Below are 13,110 nucleotides of genomic sequence, written 5' to 3'. Positions count from 1 at the left end.
TAGCAGCCAGATGAGCAAAACCACAAGGACCAGACAACCACCATGGAAATCTGTAGAACAGAGGCGCGGGGTTGTCTGACAAGGAAATGGAGAATTGCTGTGGGACACAGATGAGAACAGAACATGTCGCTGCTATTTGTAGAAGCTGGGGTTTGGGTTAAAGGATGCTGATTACCTGGTTTCCTTAGTCAAGCCCCTGCCTCCAACCCATGGTACTGGGGGAACAAACCTAGATACCTGTGCATATTAGGTAAACACTCTACCAATCAACTATACATAGCCCAGGTTTTGTATGCTCTTAAATTCTTTCCTATTGAAACACTGAGCCTGTGGCAGAGAAATTGCTATAGCGAAAGCACTAGCTAGCCACGTTGGTACATGCTCAGCCTTATGGTTCTGGGGATTAAGAATTTCAAGTTCAAGGCTAATCTGGCCTATACGGTGAGGTTCTGTGCCAACAGAACAGAATTGACACTGGGAGATGGCTCCGTGGTCAAGAACACTTGAGGTTGAAGAGGTTCAGAGTTCGGTTTCCAGCACCCACAATGGATGGGGCACCCCTAGCCAGCCCCAGCCCCAGGGGACCCCGTGTCATCTTGAGGCCTTGACATGGGGTCCCCCTCATGTACTTATCTCTCTCTCTCACACACACACACCTATAAATAAAAGTGAAATAATCCTTTAAAAAATCACAATCTAAACAATAACAGAGTGAGAGAGACAAGGAGACGGACAGACAGACACATGCACAACTCAGGGGAGTACAAAGGTGGCGGCAGATCTGGTGAGTAGGTGCTGCCTACAGGAGAGGCCAAAACACCAGGCTTCTGCCAAATGTGGCCCAGAAGGTGAGCTCCACAGGATACGAATATAACGCTGCACCAGAAAGAGCTTAGGGGATGGTGCTTTTAGAACTGTGCATTCGACAAAGCTCAAAGGTAACCTTGCTGCGGGATGCTGGTTGCGGAGCCCTGTTGCCTGTGCGGTTTCCATGGCTACGGTGACTGGATGGTAGCAGGTAGATAGAACTTTTTATCCATGGAAAGCTTTTTAGATCTTGTCTTTTCCCTCTGAGTTACTTCAACGAAGATTTGGGAAAGCCAATGAGAGAACCCGGGCTTTAGAGGGTGCTGATGAGGGAGCGAAACGTGTTTGGTATATATGGGGTTTGTGTATAGATCTGACTGTGGAGCCGTGGGGCGATGGCTCAGTATTCAAGGGCGTAGTATGGTCCGGAACAAGGTCCAAGTTTGCTTACCTCATGGCTATGGATTACTTTCCCAAAATAATATTTATATTAATTATTTGGGAATGTCATACAATGTATCCTAATGACACCAGCTTCCCATTGCTCCCAGCTATACCTGCACCCTTGTGCTTTGCCTCCCCAAAACCACAACAACCAGCCAAACAAACAAACAAACAAACAAGCCCAACCAAGTCCAATTTGTGCTACCCATACACTCAAGATAGGGTTTCTTTATGTAGCCTTTGCTGCCCTGTAACTAATTATGTACTAATTATGTAGAGCTTCAAACACCACCTGCCTCTGCCTCCTGAGTGCCAGGACTGAAGGTGTGCACCCACCATTGGCCAGCAGGACTACGGATTTTGTACAAAACTTTTTAGCCTCTGGGCCTCAGCTTTCCAGGTTGGAAATGAAAATAAGTACCATGGGACACTGTCTTAAAAAACAAAACAAAACAAACAAAACGCCCCAAACCAAAACGAAAACAACAACAAAAACCACCCATAAATGTCAAAACAGTGCTCAAAGGGAAACATGTAACCTTCCTTCTATACAGCTCTTGGTGTATGTATCCAGAGGTGAGGATGCAGATGGAGGGGGTGGAGCTGGGGAGAGAAGAGAGTCAGAAGCTTCCTTATAGAAGCTCCTGTGCTTCTCCACCAGCCTGCCTTAAAATGAGCTCCTAAGTGGGCTGGGCCAGCCAGTTCCCCACGTATAAAGCTTTTCCAAAATACTCCATCTCTCTTCCTGCTTACCTAAGTAGATTCTTCCCTGAGGGGCTCAGTAAAGAATACACCTAATGCTGAAGGTCAATGAGATTTGCTTCAAAATATGAAGTCCTGGAAAATGCATATGTTCACTTCTTTCTCTTGCTCAAGTGTCCTGGACAGGCTAGGGACAGTGGATTAGGTGTGCGGAAGGCACTGGTGTCCATCTTGGAAGGCTTACCTCCGTCTGGACCATGTGGACCCTGTGTAGTCTAAGGTCGTGCACTGCTCCGTAAATGTCCACAGCATCCTTGGAGTCCAACTGCTGGAGGATCCGGTCCAAGGCAACAAATGTCCCTGTTCTGCCCACGCCAGCGCTGCAGAGAAGCAAAGGGAAGATGGGGGCCTCTGACTTCATTGCCCTTTCAAGACGATAGCAGGAGACTCGGGCCATCTTTCTTCTGTCTCTCAAACTGGGAGAATACAGGAATTCTTTCTTTCCACAGGCATGTTCTCTCTCAGGGAAAGATAAGCTAGAACCCCTGTGGTCCATCGCTTCCCCCTTCTTCCTATCCTTCACCCCACCACTGTAAGCACCACTCTGACCTCGGTATGTTTCAGGACCATGCCTATTTTTTTTTAATACTTTTTCTACATACCTTCAATTCCCAAAAAAGAACATTCCATATGTTTTGAACATTTACTGAAGTGCTAAGACTCTTTCCACATCCTTTTGCCAAGTTCTCTACTCAATATTGTGAGTATTGTTTTGTGGTTTATTCATTTGGGATACAGAAGTAATTTCATCTCTCTCTCTCTCTCTCTCTCTCTCTCACTTGCTCTTTCTTTCCTTGTTCTTTCCCATCACTTCATTATTGTTGTTTTGAGGAAGCTCTTGCTCTGTACTCACGGCCTTTCTGCCTTAGTCTTACTAGTGCTGGGCTCACAGGCATGGCCATGTGCACTTGGCTTGACCTCCAACTTCTGTTACCTGTTCTGAGGAGGCCACAGACTGCTGCCAGTCCCCTCCACATTACCCAGAAGAAGGCCATTTTTAGTTTTTCTATTACCGTGCGGCAGTAAACATCACTGTGAACCCGTGGGGCAGCTTCCGAGCCGCTGGTAGCTAGAAAGGCTGGGCTGGTTGCAGGGGACGATCACTTTTGCTAAAAATTGCTAAATTTCTCCTCGACACAGGGTTCTTCGATGCTGTGCCAGTTGGTGATACCAAGATGAATTTGTTCTTATTCGGCACAGACAAAATTAGAACTGGGAATACAGAGAAAGGAGAGCTCATGCCTGTCTGCTCACTGTGATAAATACTTCCATAAGGACTCTGAATAGTCCCACAAGAAATTCTTTCTCATCCCCCATGCATTCCCTGCTTTTCACGCACTACACACAGGCATAGGTTTCCATACCAACATTAGCTTGAGCTCTGCAGCAATCCATGGAAGGTGCCTTGCCACGCCAAGGCGGTGCTGGCACCTCTGCTGGTGGGCCAAGAGCAACTCCTGCCTCAGGTCACTAAGACCAGTGAGACTTCTGACGAAGTAGCATGAAATATGTATTTTCATACCTTTCGTCTTAAAAACTCAACTTTGCCCATATCCGTCATTTACCGTGGCACCCATTCCCACTGCAGGGTTCTACTCTCTCTAAATAAGTAGCATTCTTTGTGGACACTCCCTCCAATTGTTTGGGCTGCCAATGAACACACTTAAAGACACAGAACAATTCTCCAGTGTTCCTGGAAGAAAATGCCTGCCTTTCTTTGGAAAGCTGGGGACGCCTCACTGTTTCATATTCGCATTAAAGCACTGGGGTCCAAAGACATAGAAAAGCAGGGCTCCTGGGGTGCGAGGCTGCTGGGAGAAGGTAAAACACTTGACATTTTCTTTACTGAGCAATGCTCTGCCCCTTATTTCCTAGTGCCACTCAGTTGGGACGATCAAAGTGTGCCGCAAACATTAATTAGCTAAACACCAGGCTCCCCAGAGAGAGAAAGATAGCATGTTAACTTGATTTTTATGGACAGATGAACTGAAGCGAGGAAAAGTCAGGAGAGAAAAAGAAAGTTTAAAAACAAAAATTGGCTACAGACTGCTGGAGTGAGTTAGCTGGGTCCTTTTGCTTGTCTGTCATCTGGCTTCATCCATGTGAGGTCACAGCTTTCCCTCCTCTGGATGCCATACATGGCTTCAGAGATCAGGTTCTTATGAGACATCAATCTGTCTGTGGCTTGATCATAAAGCTTCCAGGATTGTGAAAAGTAAATCTTCACGGTTTATAAGTTACCCAGGCTGCAGTAGTTTGTGATAGTATTCCCAGTGGACACACAAACATGCTACTAGACCTGGAGGTGGGGGAGGTCTGGGGCAGGGAGCTTAAAAGATGGATAAGACTTAGGAGGTTGAGAGAGAAAGTTATCTCAAGGAGTTAAAAACAGAAGGAAACAGGAATAGGTCTATGCACCAGACCCAGGAATAAAAATGCCATGTTTTCTCTTATGTGCAGGATGGCCCTAGGTGAAAGATTATATGAGGTGGTTTGAGTAGGAAATGTCCCCCACAGTTTCAGGCATTTGAACACAATCTTCCAGTCAGTGGTGCGCTTGGAGATAGGTTTAGAATGTGTGGCCTTAGTGGAGGAAGTGTTTCACTAGGGGCAGGCTTTGAGTATTTATAGTCACATTCCACTTCCTGCTTGCTCTCTGCTTCTTGCTTATAGTTCAACATGTAAGCCCTCAGCATGCTGTTCTAACTGCTGTCACACTGTCCCTGCTATCATGCCCTCCAACCTCTGCAACTATAAGCTCAAAGAAACTTCTCCTGTTAGTCGCCTTGTTCAGGGTGTTTCGTCGCGGCAACAGAAAAGCAACTTATACATTATACATGTGCACATTCCTGTGTGTGTGTGTAATGAGACTGTCTCCCCACACGAGAGGAGAGACAGTAATCTTAAGAAAGAATAAGATAATGGAGTACATGTGATATGAAAGCAGGAGGCTCTAGGAGGGAACTGACCTGAGGAAGGCAGGAGATATGGGAGAGGTCTATGGGTGAGGATAAAACACAAATGTAAAGAATAAGGACACATATGTATGAAAATGTGACAAGGAAACCCATTGGCTTGTATGAAAACATGAAAAGAGTAATTTAAAAAATTAGACGCAAGCAAAACAAAAGAACAAACTTGTAGGGTTAACTTCCTGTGTAAAACGGAAGGGGAAGAGACGAGAAATGGAACTGAAGGTGAGATGGGGCCCATTATGGAGGACCTGGAAGTCACTTAAGGATTCTATGTTTCATGCAGTAGGAAAGCGAATATGGAGAGAGTGAGGGGGAGAACAAAGTAGGAGGTGAAGAAAGTGGAAAAGCTGAAGCTGTAAAGAAGAACGAGGTTAGGAGAGAAGGAAGAAGAGCATAATAGACATGGGGTGAGGCAGGCTGGCTGGCGTGGAGGAACCTTCACTGGCTGCAGGCCCGCTGGGCCTCCACCGCGACTGTCTCCCAGGGTGCTCTCACCTGCAGTGCACCACGGTGGGCCCCGCCCCTTGGCTTCTGTTGATGTAGTCCCTGACGGTCCTCACAAACTGGATCAGGGACTGGGTGGTCTCTGGGACCCCATGGTCTGGCCACACTGTGTAGTGAAAGTGGCGGATGAGCCTGTGTGCGTCCAACTGGTCTTCCTGCCAGGGTGGAGAACAGGTGATAAGACAGACAACTGAGAAAAAAAACGCAAACAGCCTCTGACAACTGTGTCACATAGGAGTTTCCACAGTCCGAACTACAGGCTGTGAACCAGCAAAAGCAGGATTTACAGAGAATCTTCTTTGTGAGTTGGGTTGTTTCCCCCTCCACCTTTACTTATTTCCTCTCCTGTTCTCCTCTCCTCTCCTCTCCTCTCTCTTCCTCCTGTCCTCCTCTTCTCCTCTTTCTGTCCTCCTCCTCTCTTCTTCCTAGCCTCCTCCTCTTCTCCTCTTCTCTCCTTTCCTTTCCTGAGACAAGGCCTCATGTAGCCTAGGCTTGCCCTAAGCTCTCAAGGTATATAGAGGATGACCTTAAACTTCATTCTGCCTCCACCTCCCAAATGCTGGGATTCCAAATACATACCACAGTACCTGGCTTCTAAGTTGGGTTTTAAAATGAAGTCAAGCATACTAACATACACTGCATATCTTAAATTCCCTGATGGTCCACTCGGGTAGCACTGACTCTGAGACCATCTGCAGGATGAGGTCCCCATAGTAGAGGGGGTCTTGGTCTGCTGGCCAGTAATGGTCACACTTCACCTGGAAGAGAACAAACAAGAAAATGTGTGCCTGGAGACATGACAGCAATGTGGATCTGGACCCCCTCTCCTCGAAGTCCCTTCCTGAGTTAGGGATCCAGACCAGCAGCTAAAACAACCTGACCTTGACCTTTCTGTCAACCTGCTCATGGCCAGTGACAAAGTAGGTCTACTGTTTCAAGGGATGGCAAGAAACTTCCCCCCAAACAGGCCCCGGTCCCAGTGGTTAGATTCATTCACCCTTGGGACGGCTTAAGGAGTTCTCGATTTTTTTTTTTTTAACTCAGTGTTATGGTCCCACCAGCTGACAAACAATGACTTAAAACCTCCTGTTCTTGGGCTGAGGCCACAGTGTGGAAGCAAAGGGGCTTTGCCTAGGATACACACATCCTACAATTCCAGCCAAAGAACCTCAAACAGAAGGGAGAAGATGTTCTTTCTGAAGAAAGACCTAACCAAGCAGAAGAAGGCACTGTCCTCTTGGACCTATTTGTTTACTATTTTTTTTTAATCACATTCTTTACCTGGACCACAAGCCTAAGTGATCTTTGAGATGATAGAACTCTCAGCTAAACTTGTGTTTTTATGCATGAAGAGATAAGGAAAGAGATTTGAGTATTTGTCTTTGGATTATATCTTGTGGTACCTATTAAATCGCTATCTTTTATAATATGTGAATTCATTAACTATAAGTATGTATTTGTATTTCTGTGTGTATCAAATTCTATGAACATTACTTTTTTATATGTGGTGAGGGCAGTAGATATAGCTAAATATGTATACTGAATTTCTGTTTACATGGCTATGCACATAGATTGGCCATTTCCTCAACACGTGTAGCTATATATAGCTCATATAAATATTGTCAAACAAGGAGAGTCTTGCAGAGAAAGACATAGGTCCTATTCTAGCCAGGATGATGAAAGATAGTCTGGGAATCCAACATACACATATTAAGCTCTTAAGTTTCTTTTTGATCCTAAAAGTATCCATATAATATCAAATATTAGAAATGGAGATTATAAATATAAGAGGTTTGACTAATAGCTCATTTGTGTCTGCCAGTACAGCCTAAAATACTTTTTCCTGAGAGGCCCCCCTCAAATCAGCAGGTGGGTAATCTTTCCACTCTTTTACTTCTGACTCTCCCAGGCTTCACATGCAAATGGGTTTGAGTGAAACGTCTGACCAGGAACTTTCAAAAGGATCCGAATTCTGTTATAACCAAGTGGCTTAATTCCCTAACAGCTTCTCCCACGGTCTCTACTTGGTTTTGCGGGTGTGACTTTGGATGAGCAGGGAGGGTAGAGGGCCATCAGAATAACAGCAAGAGAGTGAAGCCAGGGAGTCAGGAGGGCTGTTTACTCACTCGGCCTTTCTCGACACACTGGGTCACCATGACGATGTTGTGAACGTTTTGTTCCCACGCCATTTTCCAGAAGTCGTCCTTTGTGCCAGGAAGCGGTCCCTGAGTGGCGATATACTCTCTTCTGAAGTTGTTACCCTGTGACAGATTTACAAGATGGGGAATCAGCGACAATGGGCCTCTTTAGAACTGTAAACAAAGAGTTAGCTCGTAGATTAGATGATATGGAGATCTCCGCTAGGCCCTGGAGTTGAGAATAAGAGATGGACACAAGTGTCAAGGCTTGGAAGTAGGAAGAAAAAGGCTAGAGCACTGGACTATTGTTAAAAGGTACATTCCTTTTTTATCAGGTGGATCTGTTTGTAAAGGCAAACAGAGGATTCCAGCCGAAATATAGAAAACAGTTTTACTCTAGTTTGTGTGTTTAGTGTTTGTGTGTGTGTCTATGTTTACCTGTGTACACGTCTCTGTGTGTGTATATATGTGTGCCTGTGTGTGTTTGTGTGTGTGTGTGTAGACTGTGCCAGGGACTGATTTTAGTCTTTTTGGATAATTGGCATCACAATAATTTGGGAAAAGGTGTAATGCAAAGGAAACTCAGTGGAAAATGAGCCATTGATGTCTAGGCTTCTACCAGATAGTGTGGAGTGGGTCTGGACTCTCCAGGGTCTGACTTCATCCTAACCATGGTGACCTAGATATTTTTGCTAATTCATTCTTCACTTCAGCAATGTGGAATTACTTGCAAATCTTAGTGGGAGCTCATTGTGTCATTGCCTTTGCTCAAGATCTCACTATATTGCATCAGCTCTGCCATCCACAACCCAGCCACCCACACGCTGCTTCTCCGCAGGCTAATCTTTATTTATCCTTAGCACCTTGTCTGTCTGACTGAAGTCATCCTTCATCTTTCTCTCTATTGGGTGACATTCTCCTCCTGCATGTTCTGTGGCAACCCCTAATCTCTGCTACCCAGTGTGGTCCTCTGTCTGGCGGGGGATGGGATTCCACAGGGCTTGTTAGAAATGCAAAATCCCAGGCTCTCCCTGCCTCTGCCAGCTCAGCATGGACTGTGTTGAAGACAGAATGTGGCTGGTGCTCTGTGGTATAGGAGATGCTGTTCTGGCGTGGCAGACACGGCCCTGCCCTGTAACTCATCTATTGTTCAACAGTTCACTTAGAGACATAAGCCCTTGATAGATCTCAGTGGTTGGGTCATAATTATCACTTAATTAGTATGTATTGGATGTATAGGTGATAATTTGAGGTGTTTTTCTACATTTTTGGAAAAGCGATCCGGGGCTCAATGAGGTGACAGAATTCGCTGTGTCACAGAGCCCGCCAGGAACAGAATTGGAATTCAAATCTGGATTTTTCTGACCTTTAACGCCTCTTTCCCTGAGGTACACGTGGGAGGCTGGCAAGATAGAAGCCAACATCAGATCCCAGAACTTAGCACAACTTTGAACAGTGTGTGTGGTTTCCAAAGGTCCAAATAACAAGAGGTTGGCCCTTCTGGCATGGCAGCCTTATGCACGGGGCCCATCTTCATTGAGCATCTCTAATCTTCCTCATCTCAGGGCCACAGAATGAAAAGAACCTTTAAATATGCATCCTGGGTTTGTGAGAGTCACATCTGACCATCGCCATTGTGAGAAACAGGGCTTAGCAGTAATAGCACTGAACAGCCTGTATTTTATGGCAACCAGACAGGGTCTTTTAAAATTTGCAAGTGTTTATAGACAGAACAGTGGGGCAGCTCAGAATCTCCTGTGTAGCCATCATCAACGCATCATCCTGGGCACTGTGACCCGGAAGTTCACTTACAGGGATGTAGCTGGCATTGATGTAGTCAGAGCATGGGTCATCGTCCACATTGGACAGCTTCACTCTTGAGGCATCGTCTGCAAGGAGAGTTATTGAAAGATGTGCTGCTGTGCCTTGGGGTCAATTTCTCATTCATGCAATGTGATATTAAGATTGCTTTATCTCCGATCCGCAGGGCAGCCTCAGGAGAAGCGTTCCTATCTCTGTTTAATAGGTGGGGCTCCGACAGGGTAGCTAACTCTGGGCATGTGACACACAGTTGGCTCACAAATAATGGGCACAAGAGACATTGTGAATCCCCAGCGGTGGTTTTATTTTTGCAACGTTCCACTTGCTTAATGCAGTGGCCAGCTAGCTCTTTTCTACTTCTGGAATGAATAGTATCCAGAAAAACCACCTTTGATTGCATTCCCTGATGGGGTAGGCTGCTTTTCTTAAAGAAAAACAAGAACAACAACAACAGCAAAAACCTAGCAAACTGACTAGAAACTATAAAGTGAACCCAACTGAGTCTGTTGGAGCCCTGCTCTGAACTCTGCTAAATTTCTGAGTCTCCAGGGAAAGTAAGGACAAGGCAGATTGCTAACTGGTAGCCATTACCCTTGTGAGAAAAGTTCAGGAACACATGAATTGTTCCTTAGGGCCCTAGAGCATACATATCCAGGTATTCTACACACAACACACACACACACACACACATACACACACACACACACACACACACACACACACACACACACACACACACAAGTGTGATCGTTCACATGGCTTTTGTGTGATAGCATCATGAATTCCAATCCAAAACTTACAGGGCAATATGTTGTTATACCGATTTTTCCCTCGATTCTCAGGCAAGAGGGCAATGTCACATGATTGGCTTCGACCCACGTCTTTCAAGTCCTGGTTGCAAGTGGAGAATATGAAACCAAAAATAAGGCAACTCATACAACCCAGAGAGACAGTATAACTAAAGATGTGTACATGAGTTAGAATTTACAGAACAGCTATTCCATACACATGGACTCTGATCCCAGGACTCCACGTGGGAGGGGCTCCTAAGACCATCCTACAGAGGAGCCTTAGAGATGATAAATGTGTGCTTCGGGACACGTGTGCCGGAATCATGTTCAGAGCCTGGGTACTCGTTTCCAAACTACCTTGTTTGCCAGACAAGCAAACGTCCAGGCTGTGGAACTGACACCATCACTGTTGAAACGTGTTCAAACGTGTTCATTCTGTCCTACTACCTGATCCAGAAAGTACTTTGCTATGTGTTTGAGCTCAAGCTGGCCTCTGAGAATAGGTGGAATGCTGTTCGGGGAGCCGTGCCCAACAGGAGTGCTATGCTGAGACCTTGAACATCCCAACTGTGAGTTCACAGTGACATTCAAGAGGGGAGTCTACGAATGGAGAGCAAAATCTTCCCTGGGCCCAAGTGGTACCTCATATTCCTTGGATAGAAGGTAGTTGGAGTCAGCCTGGAGCTTCATGAAATGTCCTTCAAACTGATTTATCTTTATGGGGCTGTAATTAAAAATAAAGCAAGAGGAAAAGGAAGTTACTGAAGTAACGGAGAAAAGTGTTATAAACCAGCCTTATTTCAAAAGCAGATTAATTAATACATTTTTCGCTTACCAAGAAGTTTTCCGGTTGCTGTGAGACAGACAAAAGAGAAAGAGGGACCCTGTTAGCAAATCTCACAGAATTCCATCTTTCAGTAAACTGAGCAAACAAAACGTTGGCACTTACCCTTTCTGGCCCAGATTTAAATGGACAGACAAAGGCCGGTCCCTTCGAATGCTCAGGCGGGCAGATGGCCTTTCTCGGCCGTGGCTGAAACGTAGGACACAGATTTCTTTATTTTATTTATATTACTTTGGCTGCCTCTCCCCCGTGTATAGTGAGGCTGTGTGCACTCATGCAAATGTGAAATCTCCAGATTCCACAGAAGTCTGCACTTAGCCAACATCTCTTTAAGAGGGGAAAAGGAGATGGGAAAAAGCGAAAAGTGTGTGCTAGCTCTCTCGTTCTTTTTAGTTCTTTCTGAAATTAGCATGGCTAGTAAATCCCAGGGTGACGAGGTCAGCCATATTGTTCGGGGCATTTCAGGTACACAGTTTGGAAAATTCTGTCTTCATGAGGATATGTACCACCTCCACTGTTCTGCCTGCACAGAAGGATTTCGTTTCATATTTAAGGAGCTTTATTGATGGCCTCTCATTCATTGCTGAGGGCCCTGTTCATTACTGGTGTATGGGAAAGCTGGAGAGCTGGTAGTCCTGGATTCAGACTTTGATTCTTGTTCTTTTTCTTCGTCTTCTTTTTTTTCCCTCTCCCTCTTCTCCTCCTAGTTCCCCCTCTCTCCTCCCACAGAAGGGGAAACCCTCAAAGGGGTGCCAAACCACCACAACTCTCAGCAGGAGTAAGTGCATCCTCTCCCACCAGGGAGGGAGTGACAAAGGACACCAGCTAGTGGAAAGGGACTCTAGCAGGAGGCAAGAGTCAGAGGCAGCCCCTACTCCTATTGTTAAGGGACTAAGCCAACTATAGTGATTTAATCTGGAGAAATGAAGCCATTTTCCCCTTTCAGGCTAAAGGACATTTTTAGTAGCACCTCTACATTTGTGAGCCTGGTCATTAAAGACATCTTTGTACTTACTTAACTTTCTGTCTGCAGATGAAGAAGGCAACAAGGGCCACCAGCATGCCAATTAGAAACAGGCCAGCACTCACACCTTCAATAACTCCAAACAGAGGCTCTGTGATAACCCAGATGGAAACAAGCAACAAAAGAAGAGAAAATTGGTGTCAAGAAACCATTTTGATGGCTAGGAGAGCTGTCTTCCTAGGTAACATTGTTATTAGTGCCATTCAAGATGCCCACAGTGAGGTATTGACTCTCCCAAGGCCATGAGCAGGCAGCTGAGATGAAGGGTTGCCTACGTCCTGCTTTAGTCACGTTGGTTCCAGAGTAAAGTTTATCAACTTTGGGAGTTGATGATGTATCACTCATAGAGCTGTGTGACACTGTTAATGGACCTCTATGTGAAGAATTATACAGTCCCTGGGGTTTTAGAAACTCCAGCCAATTAGTAAGTTATTTTGACAACATCTCACGTTTATTATCTTTATTTTTCTTTTTTTTCGTCCCTTTCTCCTCCCTTCCTACCCCCTCTCTGCGCCTACCTTCTTTCCTCTCTCCCAACCCCTTCCTCATCTCTCTTTTCAGATTCTGTGACAAGGTCTTACTATGGTGTCTAGATTGGTCCTGTCTTGGATTTTGAGGCTCAGTTGTTCTTCCTATGCTAGCATCCTGATACTTTGGATTACAAACTTGTACCATCGCAACCAACATCCCTCAGTTTTATTGAATTATAATTAACAAACCATATAATTCACCCCATCTAAATGGCAGAATTCAATAGTTTTTGGTAATTTTGCACATATTACCACAAATAACTTGATAACATTTTAATATCCAGCAAAGTGGACTCATATCTATTAGTCATTTCCCATTTATCATTTTTCTCTAGCCTGGGTATAGTTAATTCACTTTCCCTATCTATGGATATGTCTACTGTGGACATTTAATAGAAATTAAGTCATAAATAGGTGGCTTTTTGTAACTGGCTTTGTTAACTTAGCATAATGTGTTCAAGGCTTATCTA

At 45.1% G+C, this 13,110-nt stretch overlaps 1 protein-coding gene across 2 annotated transcripts in view; it reads right to left on the bottom strand.

Annotated features, from left to right (window-relative positions):
- The window catches only part of Ptprb (protein tyrosine phosphatase receptor type B), a 107,786-nt gene that overhangs the window by 11,707 nt on the left and 82,969 nt on the right, over positions 1–13,110 (bottom strand). For both annotated transcript variants that reach the window (XM_055625993.1, XM_055625992.1), the window contains 10 exons: positions 12,102–12,201; positions 11,192–11,275; positions 11,078–11,095; positions 10,885–10,966; positions 10,252–10,342; positions 9,443–9,519; positions 7,619–7,753; positions 6,128–6,250; positions 5,484–5,647; positions 2,198–2,333 (listed from right to left, as the gene is read on the bottom strand). In XM_055625993.1, the coding sequence (XP_055481968.1) occupies positions 2,198–2,333; positions 5,484–5,647; positions 6,128–6,250; positions 7,619–7,753; positions 9,443–9,519; positions 10,252–10,342; positions 10,885–10,966; positions 11,078–11,095; positions 11,192–11,275; positions 12,102–12,201 (1,010 nt within the window). The remainder of the gene's footprint in view (positions 1–2,197; positions 2,334–5,483; positions 5,648–6,127; positions 6,251–7,618; positions 7,754–9,442; positions 9,520–10,251; positions 10,343–10,884; positions 10,967–11,077; positions 11,096–11,191; positions 11,276–12,101; positions 12,202–13,110) is intronic.

This window comes from Psammomys obesus, unplaced genomic scaffold (genome assembly GCF_907164565.1).
Source record: "Psammomys obesus unplaced genomic scaffold, mPsaObe1.curated_primary_1811, whole genome shotgun sequence".
Classification (NCBI taxonomy): Eukaryota; Metazoa; Chordata; class Mammalia; order Rodentia; family Muridae; genus Psammomys; species Psammomys obesus.
This window is presented reverse-complemented; position numbering and strand designations above follow the sequence as displayed.